Consider the following 20,542-nt stretch of genomic DNA (forward strand, 5'->3'; position numbering starts at 1 on the left):
AGAAGATATGGTATAGGATGAAAAGTACTAATTCTCATAAAGATATCAGTCCTCAATCCTTGGAGAAACTTTCAAATAATTCCTAGCAATAACAATATAATTTCAAATCAACCCCCCCCTCAGAAGCATCGGGGTTAAGCTGGTTTAAAAACGATTTTCTTAGATTTTCGATTTGTGGACATTTTCTGGACCTTTCTGTCTTGTTCTGGTTAAATTGTCATAATTAGATCAATTTTAAAGCTTTCTAAAGAAGATAAAAATGTACCAACATCTCTCAATACAGATATTCCTTCTTAATCTTTACATGGACAATTCACTGTGAGGAGAAACTATCCTGGAGTAGCGGTATATCCTTCCTATACCTGACTCCAGGGTTAGTTTTATACAGATCAACAGTGAACCCTGATCAAGGAGTAAATAGAGATAGGATGGAAGGTTTACATGAATTTGAAAGTAGGTCTGCAGAACAGGGTTGCTCCCTCTCTACAATAAGGTTCAGTTCATCCTCATACTAAAGGGAGAGTTAGCTAAAATTTTAACCGGGATTAAGAAGATGAACAATTATAAGATTTGAATTACATAAAATTCTACAAAATAACTGTTTATCTTGGCCTTAGCTTTAACGCTTTACTGATGGCTTGGTTTAACTAATAAAAACTTGCTGGGTCCGTTGAGGACATTTCAGAAATAAATTTCTCTTTTCAGAAATATAAACATCACTGGTTTGGTAAATATTTGATCTTAGCTCAGCCCGTACACCTTTCTTTTATCGATACATTTTATCATATATATTTTAAATAGAAAAACTAATCTTTTTTTCGAAAACTTTCCCGTTAATGATATAAAACTTATTCATGTACACCCACAGCGTAAAGATATTTGTGAAAATATCCCATTTTGCAGTACAATTTTATAGATTTATCAATACAGTGTACAGTGTACATGGTGCGTGCAAATTCAAACGCAAAGAAATTGAACTCTCAGCTCAAGCTTTAATTTTTTCTATTTATATCTTTGCAAATGGTGTAAAACTTTGAATATTCAATCTAAGAGAAACAATAGTTTAAATTGTCGATATATTCAGGTTGTAAAGATATGCGGATTGGAAAATTAGACTTTGAGGAGAGTTATCAGTTTCTTTAGCGTTTTTAACAACAAATCCAGGATTCCAAGTTCAATATTGATTCTGCAGTTAATATGTTTCCGGTTTCAATATGACCAAATAATAAATTTCCGCTTTTTATCTGTTATTATCCCTATTATCTGAATATTGAATATTTCAGCTATATTGGGTTTATCTGTTATTATCCCTATTATCTGAATATTGAATATTTCAGCTATATTGGGTTCATCTGTTATTATCCCTATTATCTGAATATTGAATATTTCAGCTATATTGGGTTTATGCTCATTTCTGTCAACACTGTCGTCAACCTCATTGCTAACATCAACGACAACAATAATAACAACAACAATAACAACAACAACAACAATAATAACAACGATAATAATAATAACAACAACAACGGAGGACGAGGTTTCTCCGAATCTGTTCTGAACCAGATGGTTGAAGAGGATCCGTTCTCCGACCAGGTTCTAGCTCATCTACTCCACACGGTTAGTACACCATACTATCCAGGAACTGAGGTTACTGAACTGGACAATGATGATTACTTGCCTCAAACTCCAAGTTTTCTAATCGGATTTTGGTTTTGCATAGACCTTTGATATTCCAAACTATAAAGTCTGATAGATGAAAGAGATAAAGTTTGAAATATCAAAAGTTTACATCATTAGGTTGCAAAGTTTAAAATATTAATCAGGTTGCAAAGATTTCAAAATTTGAGTTTGAGATGAGTAAACATATCTTAGGTTTGAGTAGAGCTGTGATCTCACTATGATCTCACCTACCAAAATATTTACCCTTGCTCCCATTAATTAGTAACGGATCTATGTTTATACCAGCAGTAGTGGAATATTTGCAATAAAGAGTTTAAAAAAAGATTCTATGATCAAGCCGTTTATTTGTAAAATTAAAATTTATAATTTTTCTCGTGTATAATATGCCGATTTTTGTTCTAAAGTTAAGAAAAAATTTAATATTACATTTTATGTTGGCGTTTAGACTACTCTTATTTTTATGCAGATATTTTTTTCATATATATTTAAAAACCCAACTTAATGTTTTGACAAAGATAAATAATTATTTAGAACATACAAAGACCAAGACCAATCTTGCTATAAAACATCATCATTGTAGCAAGGTATTCTTTGCCAGACAAAGAAGTTAGGTAAAAAAGCTTGTGAAAACATATCAAATTATTTATCTAAAGCTAATGACTACAACGCCCAGTAAATAAAAAATCTAAATTATTTATCTAAAGCTAGTGACTTAAAACACCCAGTAAACAACAAATCTAAATTATCTTCCTGAAATAGGAAGGAAGTGCTTCTACTGCTCTGCTATCCTGGATCAAATCCGTCCTGGAGATACGTCCTAGTTGTGCTCTATCTCTTTCAGCTCATACAGCTCATAGGTAATCCATATTCTGTATTGACGATAAAGAAAAAACCTACCCCCCCCCCTAATCCATATTCTGTATTGACGATAAAGAAAAAACCTACCCCCCCCCCTATTCCTCAATACAAATTACATTACATTTTTCCACTCTAACTCAAAAGCCATCAAAAACTGCATATACAACCTCACAAATCTTTAATTATCTATTCTACAAAGCAAATAAATAAAAAGCTTTTCAAGGGTAAAGAACCATTCAATGGGTGAACTTGGTCGCTAAAACAAGGGCTTACTAATTTTTAAACCATAAACCTCTTATTAAAAGACTGAATCTCTGGGCAGAGGGTCATAAAGCCAGGAGAACACTTTTATACCTGTAAATCTGTGAAAATATTAAGAATTTGTAAATCTTGAACCAAAGGGCTTTAAAAACGTGAACACAACTTCTTGTAGAATGGAACCAATAAAACTGTGAAGTACGAAGACGACTGATATATTCAAGTTGAGATATTGAATAGTTTAATGAACATAAATCACAGCAATGCACCGACCCATTTAACTTATATAAGTTGATTTTCTAACAAATTGAATCTATTTTTTTTGTAGCAACTAAGCAATTAAATGTCGTCTTTCTATTTCTTGATTTCATAGTTCTCATAGCCATTTTCCCTATATATTTTATATTTACAGCACATTTTGTCTTTGTTTTCTGTGACACACATGAATATCAATCTTCATAATTAGATTTTAAATCAAATTTCTTTTAATTTTGATCTTTGTATTACAGACTGCTCCCTGGAAATAATATCATACAAGATCTAAAAGAAACCCTGAAAAAAAGTTGCTGAATGAAATGAAACTAACACTTATTAAAAAATAGTATTTATTGTAAAATTTGTAAATATACCATTTTAAATTTAGAATTAACAGAGGCAATACAGAGAACAGTTTAAAAAGGAGTTTTCATTAAGGGGGTGAGGACGGGGAGGGGGTTAAATTCAGATAATTTATTTCTCAAGAGGGGGCAGGTATAGAAAGAACTGTTTAATACATAATAGCAAGAAAAATAGTTTTAAAGCGTATGGAACCATTTATTGATTATACATATATAAGAAAATATATCTGAAGCGGGACGATGAACTGTTACAGCTAGAATTAAGGCAGTTGAATTAGGACAAGTCTGTCCTTTTGAATTAGGACAAGTCCGTCCTTTTGAATTAGGACAAGTCTGTCCTTTATTTGTGTTTTTGTCAAATAAAAAGGACAATTTCTGGTCATTTGCTCATATTTTAGAAAAGCCTTTGATCTTAAAAATGTTAAAGTTTAAGTGTGTTTTTTTTCTGTATAAAAACCCCTAAACGCATTTAAGTAATGTACTGTATTTTAAACGTTTTAATCATAACGGAAAATTGCTTTAGCTTTCTTATTATTCTTTCATTGTCTCAAATATTTTAGGATTTTCAAGATTTGGCGAACAAGTTTGTGTTTTTAATGATTTTGAGTTTTGTACGAGGTTGTGTAAAGTACACGAATACATCAAGTACATGATTACAATAAGTTCTTAAGTAAAACACAAGTATTTGATTACAACATGTACTTGAGTACAAAAATTACAGGAGTACACAATATACTTGAGTAGAACAAATACATAAGTACAACAAGTACAGGAGTACAACAAGTAAACAAGTACATCAAGTACATAGTACATCAAGTAAATGAGTACATCAAGTAAATGAGTACAATAAGTAAATGAGTACAATAAGTACATGAGTACAACAATTACATGAGTACATCAAGTAAATGAGTACAACAAGTACATGAGTAAAACAAGTTGATAAGTCCAACAAGTACATGAGTACAAGTAATTAAGTCCAGCAAGTACATGAGTACATCAAGTAAATGATTAAAGTCCAGTTTTACATAATCTGAGATTCCAAGTCCAGCATATCCACGTTACCTCCCCTTGTATGCAGGTTGGGTTGCCTAATAAAACACAAATATTAAAGTGATTTAAATTCAATCTTATAAAGAATGTAATTCACCATGGAAATTCGAAGATAAGCAATTTTTAGATAAAATGAAAATATCTTTTTATCTTTAAATCTTTTTATCAAGGTTTAAAGGGTACTGCTGTGATTAAATAGTTTATTAATGGAGGATCATTAGAAATATAAAAAAGATATAAAGAAGAAAGTACCTTGGTCGAGAGTTTTGTTTCTCCTGTTCAGGATTTGGTTCAGGACCAAGTCCCCAAACCTAAGATTTTAAACAACTCAAAATAAAGATAATTTACGCAAATTGCAAACATGTTAGATTTGGGAAAAATGAATACATATTTAAAATACGTACAAATCATTTTTTAAAAAACTTAAAATTAAAATATTTGTCAAAAAGATGAGATTTTTTTTTTGGGGGGGGGGGAAGATGCATCTTTTTGTAACGGGGGGATGCCACAACCGGATGTACTGATCTCCAGATAAATTTCTTGTATTATCTATGTTACCTCAATATGCTGAATACTAAAAGATGGGTCCTCTGAGAGCTGAATAGTATGGAAGGTTTCAATATCTCCAGACGAGGTTCCACCAGATAGATCATTGTTCATCTCTAATCCATATAGTCCTGGAGATAAAAGAACATTATAATCTCTAATACGTTTACCCTTGGAGATACAAGAAAATTATTATCTCTAATCCGTATACTCCTGGAGATACAAGAACATTATAATATCTAATCCGTTTACTCTTGGAGATATAAGAACATTATTATCTCTAATCCGTAAACCCCTAAAGATACAAGAACATTATTATCTCTAATCCGTATACTCCTGAAGATAATAGAACATTATTATCTCTAATCCGTATACTCCTGGAGATACTAGAACATTATTATCTCTAACCCGTATACTCCTGGAGGTACAAGAACATTATTATCTCTAATCCATATACTCCTGGAGATACTAGAAAATTATTATCTCTAATCCGTATACTCCTGGAGATACAAGAACATTATTATCTCTAATCCGTATACTCCTGGAGATACTATAACATTATTATCTCTAATCCGTATACTCCTGGAGATACAAGAACATTATTATCTCTAATCCGTATACTCCTGGAGATACTAGAACATTATTATCTCTAACCCGTATACTCCTGGAGATACTAGAAAATTATTACTCTAATCCGTATACTCCTGGAGATACAAGAACATTATTATCTCTAATCCGTATACTCCTGGAGCTACAAGAACATTATTATCTCTAACCCGTATACTCCTGGAGATACTAGAACATTATTATATCTAATCCGTATACTCCTGGAGATACAAGAACATTATTATCTCTAATCCGTATACTCCTGGAGATACAAAAACATTATTATCTATAATCCGTGCACTCATGGAGATACTAGAACATTATTATCTCTAATCCGTATACTCCTGGAGATACAAGAACATTATTATCTCTAATCCGTATACTACTGGAGATACTAGAACATTATTATCTCTAATCCGTATACTCCTGGAGATACTAGAACATTATTATCTCTAATCCGCATACTCCTGGAGATATAAGAACATTATTATCTCTAATCCTTATTCTCCTGGAGATGCAAGAACATTATCATCTCTAATCCGTATACTCCTGGAGATATAAGAACATTATTATCTCTAATTCGTATACTCCTGGAGATACAAGAACATTATTAATCCGTATACTCCTGGAGATATAAGAACATTATTATCTCTAATCCGTATACTCCTGGAGATACAAGAACATTATTATCTATAATCCGTATACTCCTGGAGATACAAGAACATTATTATCTCTAATCCGTATACTCCTGGAGATACAAGAACATTATCATCTCTAATCCGTATACTCCTACAGATACAAGAACATCAAGGAAATATTCTCCGTACCTTTATTTGTAATAAAAATGTATTAAAAAAGATAATCCAGGTGGGTATAACTGACGATTCAAAAGAGCAATTTTTACCTAAAAATTGAAATGAAAAGATGGATTGCAGAGTGCGAAATGTATAAATCGAAATTTTGTGTTAAGGAAAAAATATTTGACTTGAATTGAGAAGGATTAACATGCAATGGTTCAGGTTTATGATTTCAGTTTTCCTTATTATCATGATGTAACAATACAGGGATAACATAGGAAGACGGCATTTAGAATACAGACATTTCACAAAACACATGATGAGATTTTATACATCTTATACAAAAGTCAGAGCAAATAAGTATGTAAGTATGTCAGGTAAATATAGCCGGCAAAGCAGTAAAAATAGAAGAATGTAACTTCAATAAAAACGCTGCATTTCCCCGCATAGGATGCTGGCTTATCCCTTTAGGCAGACAAGGTCGTCTTCTGTAGACTAAAACCTGAAGATTAATGGGCACGGGCAACGCCGGGTATTTCTACTTGATTAAAACAAAAATGCCGAAAAACTAAAAAACCATGGTCTAATTCTACCTTTAGAGCCACCCATGGCTAGAAGTTCTTGAGTTAGGAGTTGATAGTTCTCATCCTTGCCGGTAGAATGGAAAACAGCCATCTTAGGTTCAAGGGAGAACAGGAAACTCTCCCCTAGAATAAAAACTCTTTACCGGATGTTTCAGACAAAACTCTGTATGTAAGGTTTCAGGTGAAAAAAAGAGTCTTTCTAATGTAACAAAACTCTTCATTTCTTCATTCAAGGTTTAGAGAAGAAATTAAACTATCTAATTTAAGAAACCCCTTTATCTAAGGTTCAGGTGAGAAACTTTATCCTGTAACCGAACTATATATGTAAATAAAAAAAAATTTTTTGTTGGAACAAAACTCTTTATCAAAGATTTAAATGGAAAATTCTCTTTATTGTAAGAAAACTCTTCATCTAAGGTTTAAATGGAAAAAATGAACTCTCTAATGTAAGAAATCTCTTTATCTAAGGTTTAAATGAAAAAAACAAACTCTCTAATGTAAGAAATCTCTTTATCTAAGGTTTAAATGGAAAAATAAACTCTTTAATGTGAGAAATCTCTTTATCTAAGGTTTTAATGGAAAAATAAACTCTTTAATGTGAGAAATCTCTTTATCTAAGGTTTAAATGAAAAATGAACTCTCTAATGTAAGAAATCTCTTTATCTAAGGTTTAAATGGAAAAATAAACTCTTTAATGTAAGAAATCTCTTTATCTAAGGTCTTAATGGAAAAATAAACTCTTTAATGTGAGAAATCTCTTTATCTAAGGTTTAAATGGAAAATAAACTCTTTAATGTAAGAAATCTCTTTATCTAAGGTTCAGGTAAGAAAAAAAACTCTATTCTTTTACAAAACACAAAGGAAAGAAACTATATATCTCTTCTTTAAATAAACTCATCGTTTTAATTTCCAGAAAAAAAACACAGAAAATTTTCCCTTTCTTAAAAGCTCTTTCTTCAGATTTAAGGATAAATGATTCTTGATTAAACCTTTTATCTTAAGGTTAAGGGATTAAAAGAAATCAAATTATTTTAACTGACCGTTTCCAACCCAACCTCCCTCAGTATCACACCAGGACGAGGACGCATGAGCTCCAAACTTCCGTCCTGATCCGTCCTGAACCACTAGGATGGTTGGACCCTTGTAGCAGATCTAGAACCCGGAGAAAATATTTTTAAATCTGAATTTAGACAATCTTAAATCGATGGCGAAAAAATAATAATATCATGTATAATTGATTTTGAATTTAGCAACAAAAAAACGTGAAAAAAATACAGTTTCTTTAAAGTAAAGGAATACCCAGTACCCTCAGAGAATGGGACTTCAGACTTTTATTTTAAAACAATATTTTCAAGAGTCTATTCAACCATTCAGCCATACTGAAAGAGTTTCAGGTCGTGTTAAAGTCTTATTTGTGTGAGTAAACCTATAGTTTTGTATTCTTAAAAGAATATTTTCTTCCTTAGACATCAACTCATCAATACTCTGATCATGGGTATTGCTGGAGTACAGGAACCTCCAGTTTTTCCTTGGGATAAAATCATATATTTATATAATAAATATCACTAGCTCAAGTGCCCGGCGTTGCCGGTGGATTTTTCTTTAAATTTGAAAAAAAAAATATTTCGATTTTTTTAGCCTATGTTACCCCCAGGGTACCCATGGGTTCCCTCAAATAATTTTAGCCCATTCGGTCCATCCGTTTGGCCAGCTATTGCTAACATATATACAAATAAATAAAAATATATGAGCAAAGAGCTTTATTATATAGATTATTGTTATTATTATTATTGTTAGTTTTATCATTATTATAATTATTATTATTTTTTCAAATATTGCTATTATAACTATTAATAGCAATATTATTATAAATATGAATACGAGTGTTATCGTGTAAACATATTAAACATTTAATTTTTGATATTATTATTATTGTTATTGATATTGTTATTTTTAATTATTAAATATTACCTGTACTCTAGAAGGAGGTTTGTGTTAATAAAAAGAATAGATGCATTATCTAGACAACTGCAATTGTCCTAGAAAAAAATTATTCAATTCTAACAATTTAATTGATTTTTTAAAAGCACATTTTATAAACACGAAAAACTATGACGTTGATTTTATGATAATTAAATTATTTATAAAACAGATCATATTTCAAACTTTTCATTTCTCTACTGTACAGTGTACGGTCACTGTACTGCAAACACAAATATGAAGAGTACACTTTTGTACTGTGTAAACCATGTAATATCCACACTGTACACAACTGTACTTTTTACACCTCCGTACTGTGTATATGTGTATGTGAATTGTACATGATGTACATTGTACTGTAAACAGCGTACATTACTATGCACAGTACAGTGTACTCCACAGCACTGTGCACACAACTGTATAACAACGCACACCTTTCTACCTGGAAATCTGTAGGGGTTGGGATGAGCGGAGCTGGATCATCATCATCGTTATTATCATCATCCGTTGTATCGAAGATATCATCAAATATATCCTTCTGCATCTTTCCGATCTCAGGGTGACCGTCAAACCAACCCTGAAGGCAAAATTATTAAACATTGGTTCTACAGTCTGCAATTTATTTAGGAAGGGCCATTCGGAAATGGGAGGAGGAAGAGAGAGGGGGTGTCATAATTTTTTAACTAGAGGACCAAAACTTGGGGAACCACAAATAGATTCTAGTACAATAGATGGCAACGTAGAATTTGTACACTCTCAGTACAGCTGTATTCTGACGTCACAAGTGTCAGTTAAGTTCTTTCTTTATTTGCAAACATCTTCTATCACGCTAGGGGACCCTCACATCAAACTTTATTTTCAGATCAAAAATGTTTACAAAAAAGCAAATAAAGGTTGGAATTAAAATAAAGTTAAAATTGTGGTTTGTTGTTGTTGTTTTTTTTTACCTTGACATCATCGTCTTTCTTCTTTTTTCCAGTATCAATATCATCATCCTGCCTATCCTCGATCAATTCTTTTGGTTTCTTTCCAGGAAATATCAGATCCATTATCACACTAGAACATTATCATAATAATGATAATGATATTAATAATGATAATAATAATAATAATAATAACAGTAATAGTATTATTATTAATAATAATAATAATAATAATAATAATAATAATAATAATACTAATATTAATAATAATATTAATGCTAATACCTGAGCGCCCAACTGAGAAAATTCTTATCACTTTTATTATTCCCAGCTCCTGCTGCATCCCAGCTCTGCAATTATTCAAAATTGAGGTTAAATAAAAGGGAAGAAATAGAATATTTTAATTATCTATTGTTTAAGGATAAAAAACTTATTTAATCGTACTGTAGAATAAGAAGACGACTGTAACGCTGAATTCATTATTTTAAATAGTTCAATTAACATTAAACATAGTAATTTTGCAGTTTATACTTGATACAGACCCATTTCCTTAGATAAGTTGATTTTCGATCTTCTGGTAAAAAATATGTGTTTTATTTAAAAGATCAAGAGTGCTTCATTGTTGTTTTCTTATTCCACAGTTTCATATGTATATCCTCTAATTTCAGGAAATTTAGATCTTGAATTAAACATGGTTCATTGTACCTGGATAGCACTAGATGAACCACCCTTGACGTTGAAGTAGGATTTAGCTAGACCCTGAAGTATCTGGAGAAGGTTTCCCATACTAGACTCTACAATTAATCAAAATATTAGGGATTTTCAACTTTCGTCCATTCCGAATCTCTAAAAGTAAACTTCGTTTGACCAAAAATAAAAAATTCCGTACAAATTTTTCTGATAAGCTTCAATAAGCAAAAAAAATTTGATTTAATAATTTGTTAGTTGAACTCAAATGTGCAAACATTTTTGATTTGTTTTAGTTTTGGAAATTTTTAAAAATGTAATAAAAACTTATTTTACCTCCAGTTTTCCCATCCCCTCCACCCATCCCTCCGATCAGGTCCAGGAATCCATCTGCTCCTCCTCCACCGTTCATCCCACCCTTGGTAAGATGAGCAACTATTTTCATTAGCTTGGAGAGATCAAACCCTCCTCCTCCTCCTGAAGCTCCGTCTCCGGTATCCCCTCCTCCTCCTTTTAGTAGGTTCATCACACCATTGAGGAGAGCTGGATCCAACCCCTTCTGCTCTGCATGGGATCGGAGCTGTTCTCCTCCGCTACCTTGAACCATTCCCATTATTCCTTCCAGGCTCATCTGCTGCTTTCCTGAACCATAGATGATATAGATCTAAGATAATATAGAACGGAGATAAAAAAGATAAGAGATGACGTAGAAAGAGATAATATAGATCAGAGAAATTATAGATCAGAGATAATATAGATCAGAGATAATATAGATTAGAGATAATATAGATAAGAGATAAAATAGATCAAAGATAATATAGATCAGAGATAATATAGATCAGAGATAATATAGATAAGAGATAAAATAGATCAAAGATAATATAGATCAGAGATAATATAGATCAGAGATAATATAGATCAGAGATAATATAGATCAAAGATAATTTTTATCACGAATTGCAGTTATATTAAGTACCTGTAAAAGAGTTGACCAGAAAGCTAGTGAGCTCGGACTGGTTTCCAGTAGCAGAGGTTTGAGAGAACGCTCCCTCAACAAAATCTTTTCCCTACAAGCAGATTTTTTAATATTCATAAAAATTTGACTTTGAGTTTTTGCCCCAAACTAAAACGTATTACTTCTTTATCTTTGCAACCTGATGTTGGAAACCTTTGATATTTTAAACTAAGATTACATTAGATTTATAATTTCAAATATCTAAGTTCTACGACATTTTGCTGCAAAGATATAGAGATAAGAAAATCAAAGTTTGTGGCAAAGGCTCAATTCCTTTTTGTATTTTTGATCTAAAATGTAAATTGTTCTGCACCTTCTCCCCTCCATATTGTTCTGCCAGGTCTTCTGCAGCTTTCCTAGCGAACCCACTACAACACAAATCTCTGAAAGATATCTAGGTTTCAATGTACATGCTACACATAAAAAACTTGCCAAAAAAATCAAGATAACAAATTGACTGAGACAGAATTTGCAAACAATACAGCTGAATATGCAAAATACATATATGCATACTGCATGCATAGTGGAACATTAAAAACTAGCTTGGAAACCCAGCTTTGCCTGGAACTTAACTTTTGTTCAAAAGGCAATCCACTTAACTAAGAATTTCCGTGGTTCTACCGGGTTCCCTAATCAAAATTTTAAACAAATCGGTCCACGGGTTAACTAGATATGATGAGACATCCAAACGAACAAACAGATAGACCAGCAGAGATTACTATTATATAAATATTATAGACACAACATTTTTTTTAAATTGCAAAAATCGTGAGGCATCTGTTCAAAGAATGTGAGTTTACAAAAAAGTATTCTTTAACTTTTAAACGGCCTGCAAAAATCTTAAAAATAATTTTAAAATGTTTAAGACTTTATGTTTTTGTTTTATTGTGCAAACATTCAACTCGAAGAGACATGCAAATAACAACAGCAACACGACGGAAACAGAAAACGAATTCATCAAAAACTAATACAGCAACATAGAAAACAGAAAACGAAGATAGCAACACGGAACAGAAAACGAAGACAGCATCACGTTACAGAAAACGAATATAGCAACACGAAAAACAAAAAAAGAGTACACAGCAACGCGGAAACAGAAAATGAACACAGCAACACGAAAACAGAAAACGAACACAGCAACGTGGAAACTTAGAATGAAAACTACAACAACACGACAACAGGAAAAGAACACAGAAACACGAGAACAGAAAACGAATACAGCAGCACAGAAACAGAAAACAAATACAGCAACAAAGAAAACAGAAAATGAAAACTAAAACATGGAAACAGAAAAAGAAAACTGCAAAATGTAAACAGAAGAAAACAAATACAGCCGCAGTGAGTCAGAACGAAAAAAATCAAATCTGTAACATGGAAACAGAAAACAAATTCATCAACATAGAAATAGAAAACACAGACAGCAACACGAAAACAGAAAACGAATACTGCAACACGAAAACAGAAAACGAATACTGCAACACGAACACGAATTTTGAGAAGTTTTTGAGATATTCTTAAAAAGAAACCTAATTAAACATACACAGGCATAATCTGTTAATTACCCGGCCTTTATCGAAATAATGGAATTGAGTCTTTGCCATAAATTGATATTGTCTAATCCCTTTATCTTTGCAATCTTTGATAATTCAAACATTTGGGTTGCAAACATATATGATTAGAACATTAGAGTTTGTGCCAAAGACTAAATTCCTTTAGGAAAATTTGTTGACTTTTATTTGAAACCTATCAAACTTAACATCTCAAAACTTTTTGCAAACAAACGATAGAAAAAAAACAGATTTACATTGAGAGAAAATTTGTTAAGAAGTAAAATTTCAATGACTATTAAATCTCGACATTTGAATCACAGTGTATAAGGTTTACACACATGCATGCATGATATTTATATATATTTCCTGTAACTAGTCTTTCAGTTTACAAAGCAACAATCTGATTACGTTATGTTAGTAAACAAGTAAACAAGTAAACAAGATTAAACTTACCGAAGAAGATCCATGTTTGTGAATGAGTTCAACTCTGTGAGTAAATATTCGTGAGTAATATATTTTATATTTGTCAAGTTGAGAAAGTCTGTCTAGGCGTGGTCCTATGTTTAGTTTCACTTTACTTTTTTCAGACAATTGTCTCTGATACACAGGTTTAGATTAATAAGGATTGCTGCTCAGGGTACAGCTAGGAGTATTGAGTTAAATATTAGTTCTCTAGGCTCAAACAAACTCTGTTCATGGAGTAAACTAAACCCTGCATCCAAAAGATGGAAACCTGACTGCACCCAATCCGGCGGATCAGTCCGCGCTACTCCTTCCTCCACCAACCCTCTCTAGACTCCGGTCCTGTACGGAGAGATGATTTCATCCGACCCGTCCATACTAAAGGATTTGCCTGGTTGCACTAGACATAATTATTTTCATATTTTCATGCAAACATTTTAACAATTTTATACCTGGATTAATAAGAAATTAATATTATCATATTATATTACCTCCCTCCAATAAAACAAGGATTAAATAGTTTTCACAAACCAGAACCAGGTGCCAACGTTTCGTAGACAATGAGGATTGCTGAATATTAGAGAATTCCACGAATTTAAAGATTTTCTTGATATTGCCATGGTTGCACCCAACTCTAGTATAGGGCAACCTACTTTCCAACCTAGATCCTGGATACTTACATACATAGAACCTGGATACTCAACTTAGAACCTGTATACCCAACCTAGACCTTGGATACCCAACATAAAACCTGTAAATTTAACCTAGAACCTAGATGCTAAACCTGAAACCTGAATATTCAATCTAGAACCTGGATACTCAGCCTAGAACCTGGATACTTAACCTAGAACCTGAATACTTAACCTAGAAACTGGATACTCAACCTAGAACCTGGATGCTCAACCTAGACCCTGGATACTCAACCTAGAACCTGGATACTCAACCTAGAACCTGGATACTCAACTTATAACCTGGATATTCAACCTAGAACCTAATATTAATATATCTGTTGTCACGCAATAACATAATCCAGTTAAAAAACACATGATATGTCCTGGCATATTATATTATCTTACATTTTCCATTTCTGTAAAGCTAAAGATTTTGACTCTTCAAAATTTGTAAAAAATATACGTTTGTATCAAGTTTTATTGAAAAAGTCACTTTAGTTTTTGTTTGTGCTTGTTTTTACTTAGATACAGGGAATACAGTGGTTTCCTACGAAACATTACAGTGGAGATGCGGCTAGACGATCGTCTTTGATATTTAAAAAAATTTGCGGCATTCGTTCGTCAATTTACTTATAAATGAGTAAGATTTTAGAAACAATAATCAAAAAACCTAATTATCACATTTCCATGTGGTCGGCCTTTTTTAGCTTTTTAAATTACCAGATATGAAGGATTTCATTAAGAATTAGACAATTTTGGATTTATTTCAAAGTTATTATAAGTAGTGTATATTACTACAATTTGTACAACAACCAAAGTAATGTTTAAAATGTACTAAATTGAATGTGCCATTAATGTTCTTTATAGATACAGAATAAATCAAAACATTTTTAACAAAAAAAACTATAAAATAATGTTCCATATTTTAAATTCAAATGACAATTATAACCCTTCCTACGGAGTATAATTGAAAGCATTTTTAAAGATAAATTTTCAAAAAAAGTACTCTGGAATTCTTCATGTGTGTAGATTATTCCGAGTATACATAATTAAAATATTGTTTATTCTAATTCATGTTTCTTGTTCTACTTGAGAATGCTTTTGATTATTTTAACAGCCAGCAGCCGATAGAAGAACACACTCCTTGTTTTATTCAATTTAGTTTAAACAACCTGGGGTAGGAATTAATGAATAACGAGTTAAAAAGCTGAACTTTAATTTTGTATGACTTATGTTTTGGTTTTAGAAATAACGACCAACAGAGTTTTATTTCTTCTCTTTTTAGTCCTGCATCTGAAGATTTTAAAGCTGCAAAGCTCTTAAACTTTGGTTTAAGAAGTATAATTGCAAATTGGTAATTCCGAAATTATTAAGATTTGATCGCGTTTGTTACATATTTGGTCAAAGTAAGTAGGAGGTGTGAAAAATAAGGAAAATTTTATGAGAAAGCTCCTTAATTCAAATAATAACATTTTTTTCAAAAAATATCTCTATTTTTTTTTTAACTTTTTGTATTCTTGAAAATTGCACAAATTTTTATTCGCGGAGAAACGTAGAAACGTTTGGTTTACAATGTGAGCAAATATATTGTAATTATATGTTTCTTATCTTTTGAATAGACACCACGTACTTGCACGATTCTCAATAAAATGAATGAATTATTGCGATTTAGGTAAAAAGAGAGAAAATATTAAGGTTGAAAATAAAATAAAAATTTGGAATTACATTTTAACATGGGAAAAAACATAGTCTTTCAGATGGGGTCCATGAACTCGAACTCATGGTTTATAAATACTCCATGACCCCCCCCCCCTGAATACGCCTATACTAAATGTAACGTATATTGTTTGTTGTATATATTATACTATATCTTACTTATAGAGGAAAATAAATATGTTTAAATAATTATCAAATCATGCTGCATGATATTAATTTATAAAGATATTAATTGAATAGTTTGAAGTTAAGATAATTATTACTAAACTGAAACAGTTAGATATTTATATTTGAACTCTAAAAAATTTGCAAAGAACTTTGCATATTTCTCGGTAAGTTTTCAGTATTTCCAAAGATTAGTTAGATAGAAAGTTAGCAAACTTCTGCCTGACGTAGCCTAGGCTAGTCTACCTAGAATATTCCCCATGACGTCAATAACATCTGACCAATCAGGAACAAGGATACATCAGCAGCCAATAGAAAGCGAGATAGATGACATCAATTCCGAGAACGGACGCAGTGTCCAATGAGGAGTATATATAATACTGGGTGTATAGCTGGTGACTCATTGCCAGACCTGCAGATCAAGTTAAGGCCTGCTAGTGTAAAGAGTGAAGATTAGATGTATATTCTCTCTCCAGCAGGAGAAACTGTGTATATTATACCCGGAGTTAACATCATTAAATCAACAAAACTATCCAATAATATGGTAAGTTTATTACGTTTTTAAAAATTAAACATTTGAATTTTATGAAAATTTAGATCCTGAGCTTTCTAATACAGCTGTACAGGTGGCTAGGACATAAGTATGGCCTTGAATTGAAATCTTAAAATTATAAATAAAAATATTATTCTTTTCAGGAGAAGGGTATCTCCGGGAAAATGCAACCTCCGACCGGAGTCGGAAACCGGAAACGACAAAGTTTAACTCTTGATCTAAACTCTGCATCTTCAAAAAGAAACAAGTTCCAAAGTTTATTAACTTCTCCTGATGTTCAAATGTTAAAACTAACCTCTCCAGAGCTAGAGAAATTTCTAAGTCAAAATCCTAGTTTAGCAACTCCAACCCCCAACGGATATACATTCCCCAAATCGGTTACTGAGGAGCAGATGATGTACGCGAAGGGGTTCGAGGTCGCCCTGGAGCAGATGAAGCAGGCAGATTCAACAGTAGTTATCAGTGAGGCCTCGGTAGCTGCAGCAAATACCTTGGCTTGTCTTAATGTAGCAGTGACACATAACAACCCTCCTCCCTCTTCCTCTAAAGTTATTAAACAGGACAATCTCCCTCTCTCCCTCCCCCCTGCCCCTAGACCTGACTCTAGACCTAACTCAGGAGCATCAGGGTCCTTTGACTCCTCTGACAGTTATATTCACGTAAAGGACGAACCAGACGACCAGTCCCTCTCCGGAGGAGAATATTCAAACCTTATGTCTCCCAACTCCAACTCCGGAGTTAGTCCTATAGATATGGACGCCCAGGAGAGAATAAAACTAGAACGGAAACGAATGCGAAATCGTCTGGCCGCGTCTAAATGCCGAAAACGGAAGTTAGAACGAATATCCCAACTGGATGATAGAGTTAAGCAATTAAAGACTGAGAACTCTGATCTAGCCGCGGTGGTGAAGAAGATGAAGTCCAGCGTAGCTCTGCTTAAGCAGGAGGTTATAGAGCACGTGAGTAGTGGATGTGAGATCAAGATGATGTCTGAGACCTCCTCTTCCTTCTCATGAGAAATTTAGTACAAAGTTTGCTAGTGACAGTAAACCCGAGTGAAAACTTAAAATGCTTGTTTGCCAAACGTTCAAATGTAACTTGAATCAAGTAATATTTATGAAAATAGAGATTTATTTTGTTTATATTGGATTTCTTTTCAATAGAGAACACCAAATCTTATGATTTATCTAGTTTAGAAAAATAGTAAAGAGAAAAGGAGTGAAATAATATTAATTTTTTTAATTATTAAAAAGATAAATTGATATTCTGTAGATATAAAATATGAAAATCAAAGAATATACAATAATCAAATGTAAAAAAAAGAAAAACTTTACAAAAGAAATTGATAAATAGCGCGAGCCCCAAACTCCAATTATTTTATCCCAACTTATCTTACTTAGCATTCTGATAAACCCCTTTATTATTGACCTTTAATACTTCATGCTAATACACTTAAGACTATTATTATTGACCTTTAATACTTTTTCTCAAGATCTCGGACGCATCTAAAACATAAGGATTAGAAAATTTAAGTTTGGGGATAGTATTTAGATTCCTTTTTTCTTAACAGGTAGACTAAAAATCAACTAAACACTTAAACAATTCTTGTTTATATTAATAAAGGAATTTAATATTTGCAACAAAACCAATTCCTGTATCTTATCAACTTGATAGTGTTTTTGATATTTCCAACTAAGATTATTTGAATTCGTGGTTTGAAATATCTAGGGTCTTCGACATTGGATTGAAAAGATATAGGAATTAGAAAATCAGAGTTTGTGGCCAAAACTCAATTCCGTTCATAACAAATACTTCATTCATAAGCATGTTTTTTTGAGCAAAAGAATTAAGTCTGCTCTTATTTTTCTAAATGCCTATATATTTGCAACCCAATGTCGTAAACCTCATAGTTATTAAAAGCTATGAAATCTATAATCTACGATTGATATATTAAAGGTTTACACCCTCAAGTTGCAAAAATATATCCATTAGAAAATTTGAGTTTGTGGCAGACTCAATTCCCTTTGATATAAATATTTAATAATTCATTTACGTATAACCTAATAGCCAAAATTGATTTTGATTATAAAAGGAATTGAGTTTTTGCCACAAACTCAGATTTTCTAATTCCTATAACTTAGCAACCCGTTTTCCTAGACCTTTGATATTTCAAACTATTAATTCTGGTAGATCAAATAGTCTTAAGTTTGAAATATCAAAGGTTTACACCATTAGGTTGCAAAGCTATAGAGGTTAGAAAATATTAGTTTGTTGCAAAAAATCAATTCCTTTAAACAACCCGTACAAGATAGAAAGTCGTACAAGAAATATTGACCCTATTTATCTTGGCTAAATGGTAGTGAGATATATGTGTTGTCCATACAAAATATAAAAAGAAACAATAATTTATCTCGTAAAAGTTTTTCTTTGTTATTTCTTAAGCTACAGGAGACTTAAGATAGAAAACTAGATAAAATCATAGTTGCGAAATTAGTTCCTTAAAGAAAGGAAAGAGGATAAACTGATTTCTTTTGTGGCAAGCTTAAATATATATTTTAAGCTAAATAAAAATTTTTAATTAAGGAAGTAAATGTAGAACTTTATCCATAATTCAAAAATTAAAAATCTATAAATTTAAAATCAAAAGAATAAAAGTGTTTAGAAAATAAAGAGGATTTACAATAAACAAAGCAAAAAATATCTTTGAAGAAATTGAGTCTTTGCCTCGAACTCTGATTTTCTAATCCATATATCTTTGCAACTCAATGACGTAGACCTTAGATATTCGGTTAGATTAAATAATCTAAGTTTGAAGCTTTAAAGTTTTACACTATCAGGTTGCGAAGATATAGGGATTAGAAAAATTTGCGTTTGTAACACAGGCCACAGAAATGTTTATGAATATTGAATAAATATGAAATAGAAGAATACACGATATAAACAAACATTAAAAATACATATCCAGTATACATTCAGCTTTCAGAGAGAAGTAACACACTGGGTCTTGATAGGCGCTTCTTACAGTATTCGAGGATACAGGCAGGGGCGTACTAGGGGGGGGGGCTCGTATGCCCCTAATATGACTTTACTGACGACCTGAACAGTTTGAGTATAACGATCATAAATGGTTAAAATTGGTAAATCTGCCATAAACACTCTTGCAATTGTAAATTAAAGGATTTGAAACAGACAGAATTAAGTTTACAATTGCAGTTCGAGCCAGTAATGACAAAAGGAACATTTTCGTACTTTTCATTAGTTCAGAGACAGAATTTAAACTGCCTATCACCGGTTCAAATCCTTCTTTGATCAATAACTTTGCATTGCGTTGGTGGTTAAAATTTGAACCGGCCTCTTTATGTAATTTTAATAATATAATGTTCTTCCTTAATCTGTAAAACGTCATCTTATCAATTTAGAAAATACATTTTTTATTATTTTTCCCTGAGCACAGTGCAATATAACAAATATGATTTATCTACACTTTTCATACAAAATTGATAACGTCGGAAATAACCCAATTAGATTTTTAAACTTATTAAAAGTAAGCTTTTGAAGAGTAATTTTCTAATAATTCTAATTTTAGAGCATTTCACGTTAGACTAAAGTAACTTGCGCGCAGGGGCGGATACAAGAATTATTTCTGCTATTGAGAAGCTATTCTAAAATCTCAGAGGGGGCTACGCCCCCCCCCCCCCTGAATCTGTCAGGGGGTGGCGAAGGTCCTGCCGCCCCCCGTATCCTCCCCTGCTTATTTAGTTAATATTGTTCTAATGAATAACTTAATAAAGGGTTACACATACAATTTATCAAATTTTGCCCCT

General features: G+C 32.1%; 3 protein-coding genes across 6 annotated transcripts; 2 read left to right on the forward strand and 1 right to left on the reverse strand.

Annotated features, from left to right (window-relative positions):
- The first annotated feature begins 402 nt into the window (after nucleotides 1–402).
- LOC111699987 (putative uncharacterized transmembrane protein DDB_G0292500) lies at nucleotides 403–3,382 on the forward strand. 3 transcript variants are annotated; one of them, XR_002764881.1, is made up of 5 exons: nucleotides 403–493; nucleotides 1,392–1,617; nucleotides 2,212–2,291; nucleotides 2,440–2,537; nucleotides 3,306–3,350. XR_002764881.1 is itself a non-coding variant. In XM_023470797.1 (4 exons), the coding sequence occupies exons 1-4, from the start codon at nucleotides 429–431 to the stop codon at nucleotides 3,364–3,366; spliced, it is 450 nt and encodes a 149-aa protein (XP_023326565.1). In that variant the 5' UTR covers nucleotides 403–428; the 3' UTR covers nucleotides 3,367–3,382. The 3 variants fall into 3 exon arrangements, 1 of the variants encoding a protein (XP_023326565.1); XR_002764879.1 differs by having other exon boundaries at nucleotides 2,212–2,264; XM_023470797.1 differs by lacking the exon at nucleotides 2,212–2,291 and having other exon boundaries at nucleotides 3,306–3,382.
- A 2-nt stretch (nucleotides 3,383–3,384) lies between these two features.
- LOC111699974 (uncharacterized) lies at nucleotides 3,385–14,143 on the reverse strand. Of its 2 annotated transcripts, none has more exons than XM_023470787.1 (15): nucleotides 13,605–14,143; nucleotides 11,915–11,969; nucleotides 11,563–11,653; nucleotides 10,923–11,228; nucleotides 10,605–10,693; nucleotides 10,185–10,249; nucleotides 9,924–10,032; nucleotides 9,419–9,553; nucleotides 8,968–9,035; nucleotides 8,458–8,524; nucleotides 8,037–8,148; nucleotides 7,006–7,119; nucleotides 5,022–5,140; nucleotides 4,716–4,774; nucleotides 3,385–4,501 (listed from the first exon to the last, which is right to left on the reverse strand). In XM_023470787.1, exons 1-15 carry the CDS (start codon nucleotides 13,616–13,618, stop codon nucleotides 4,435–4,437), a joined length of 1,470 nt encoding a protein of 489 aa, XP_023326555.1. In that variant the 5' UTR covers nucleotides 13,619–14,143; the 3' UTR covers nucleotides 3,385–4,434. The 2 variants fall into 2 exon arrangements, with proteins under 2 accessions (XP_023326555.1, XP_023326547.1); XM_023470779.1 differs by having other exon boundaries at nucleotides 11,915–11,984; nucleotides 13,605–14,142.
- A 2,407-nt stretch (nucleotides 14,144–16,550) lies between these two features.
- Nucleotides 16,551–17,860, forward strand: LOC111700297 (transcription factor AP-1). The gene is made up of 2 exons (XM_023471172.1): nucleotides 16,551–16,709; nucleotides 16,862–17,860. The coding sequence occupies exons 1-2, from the start codon at nucleotides 16,623–16,625 to the stop codon at nucleotides 17,732–17,734; spliced, it is 960 nt and encodes a 319-aa protein (XP_023326940.1). The 5' UTR covers nucleotides 16,551–16,622; the 3' UTR covers nucleotides 17,735–17,860.
- Nucleotides 17,861–20,542: the final 2,682 nt, after the last annotated feature.

The sequence above is a fragment of the Eurytemora carolleeae genome, unplaced genomic scaffold, assembly GCF_000591075.1.
Source record: "Eurytemora carolleeae unplaced genomic scaffold, Eaff_2.0 scaffold47, whole genome shotgun sequence".
Classification (NCBI taxonomy): domain Eukaryota; kingdom Metazoa; phylum Arthropoda; class Copepoda; order Calanoida; family Temoridae; genus Eurytemora; species Eurytemora carolleeae.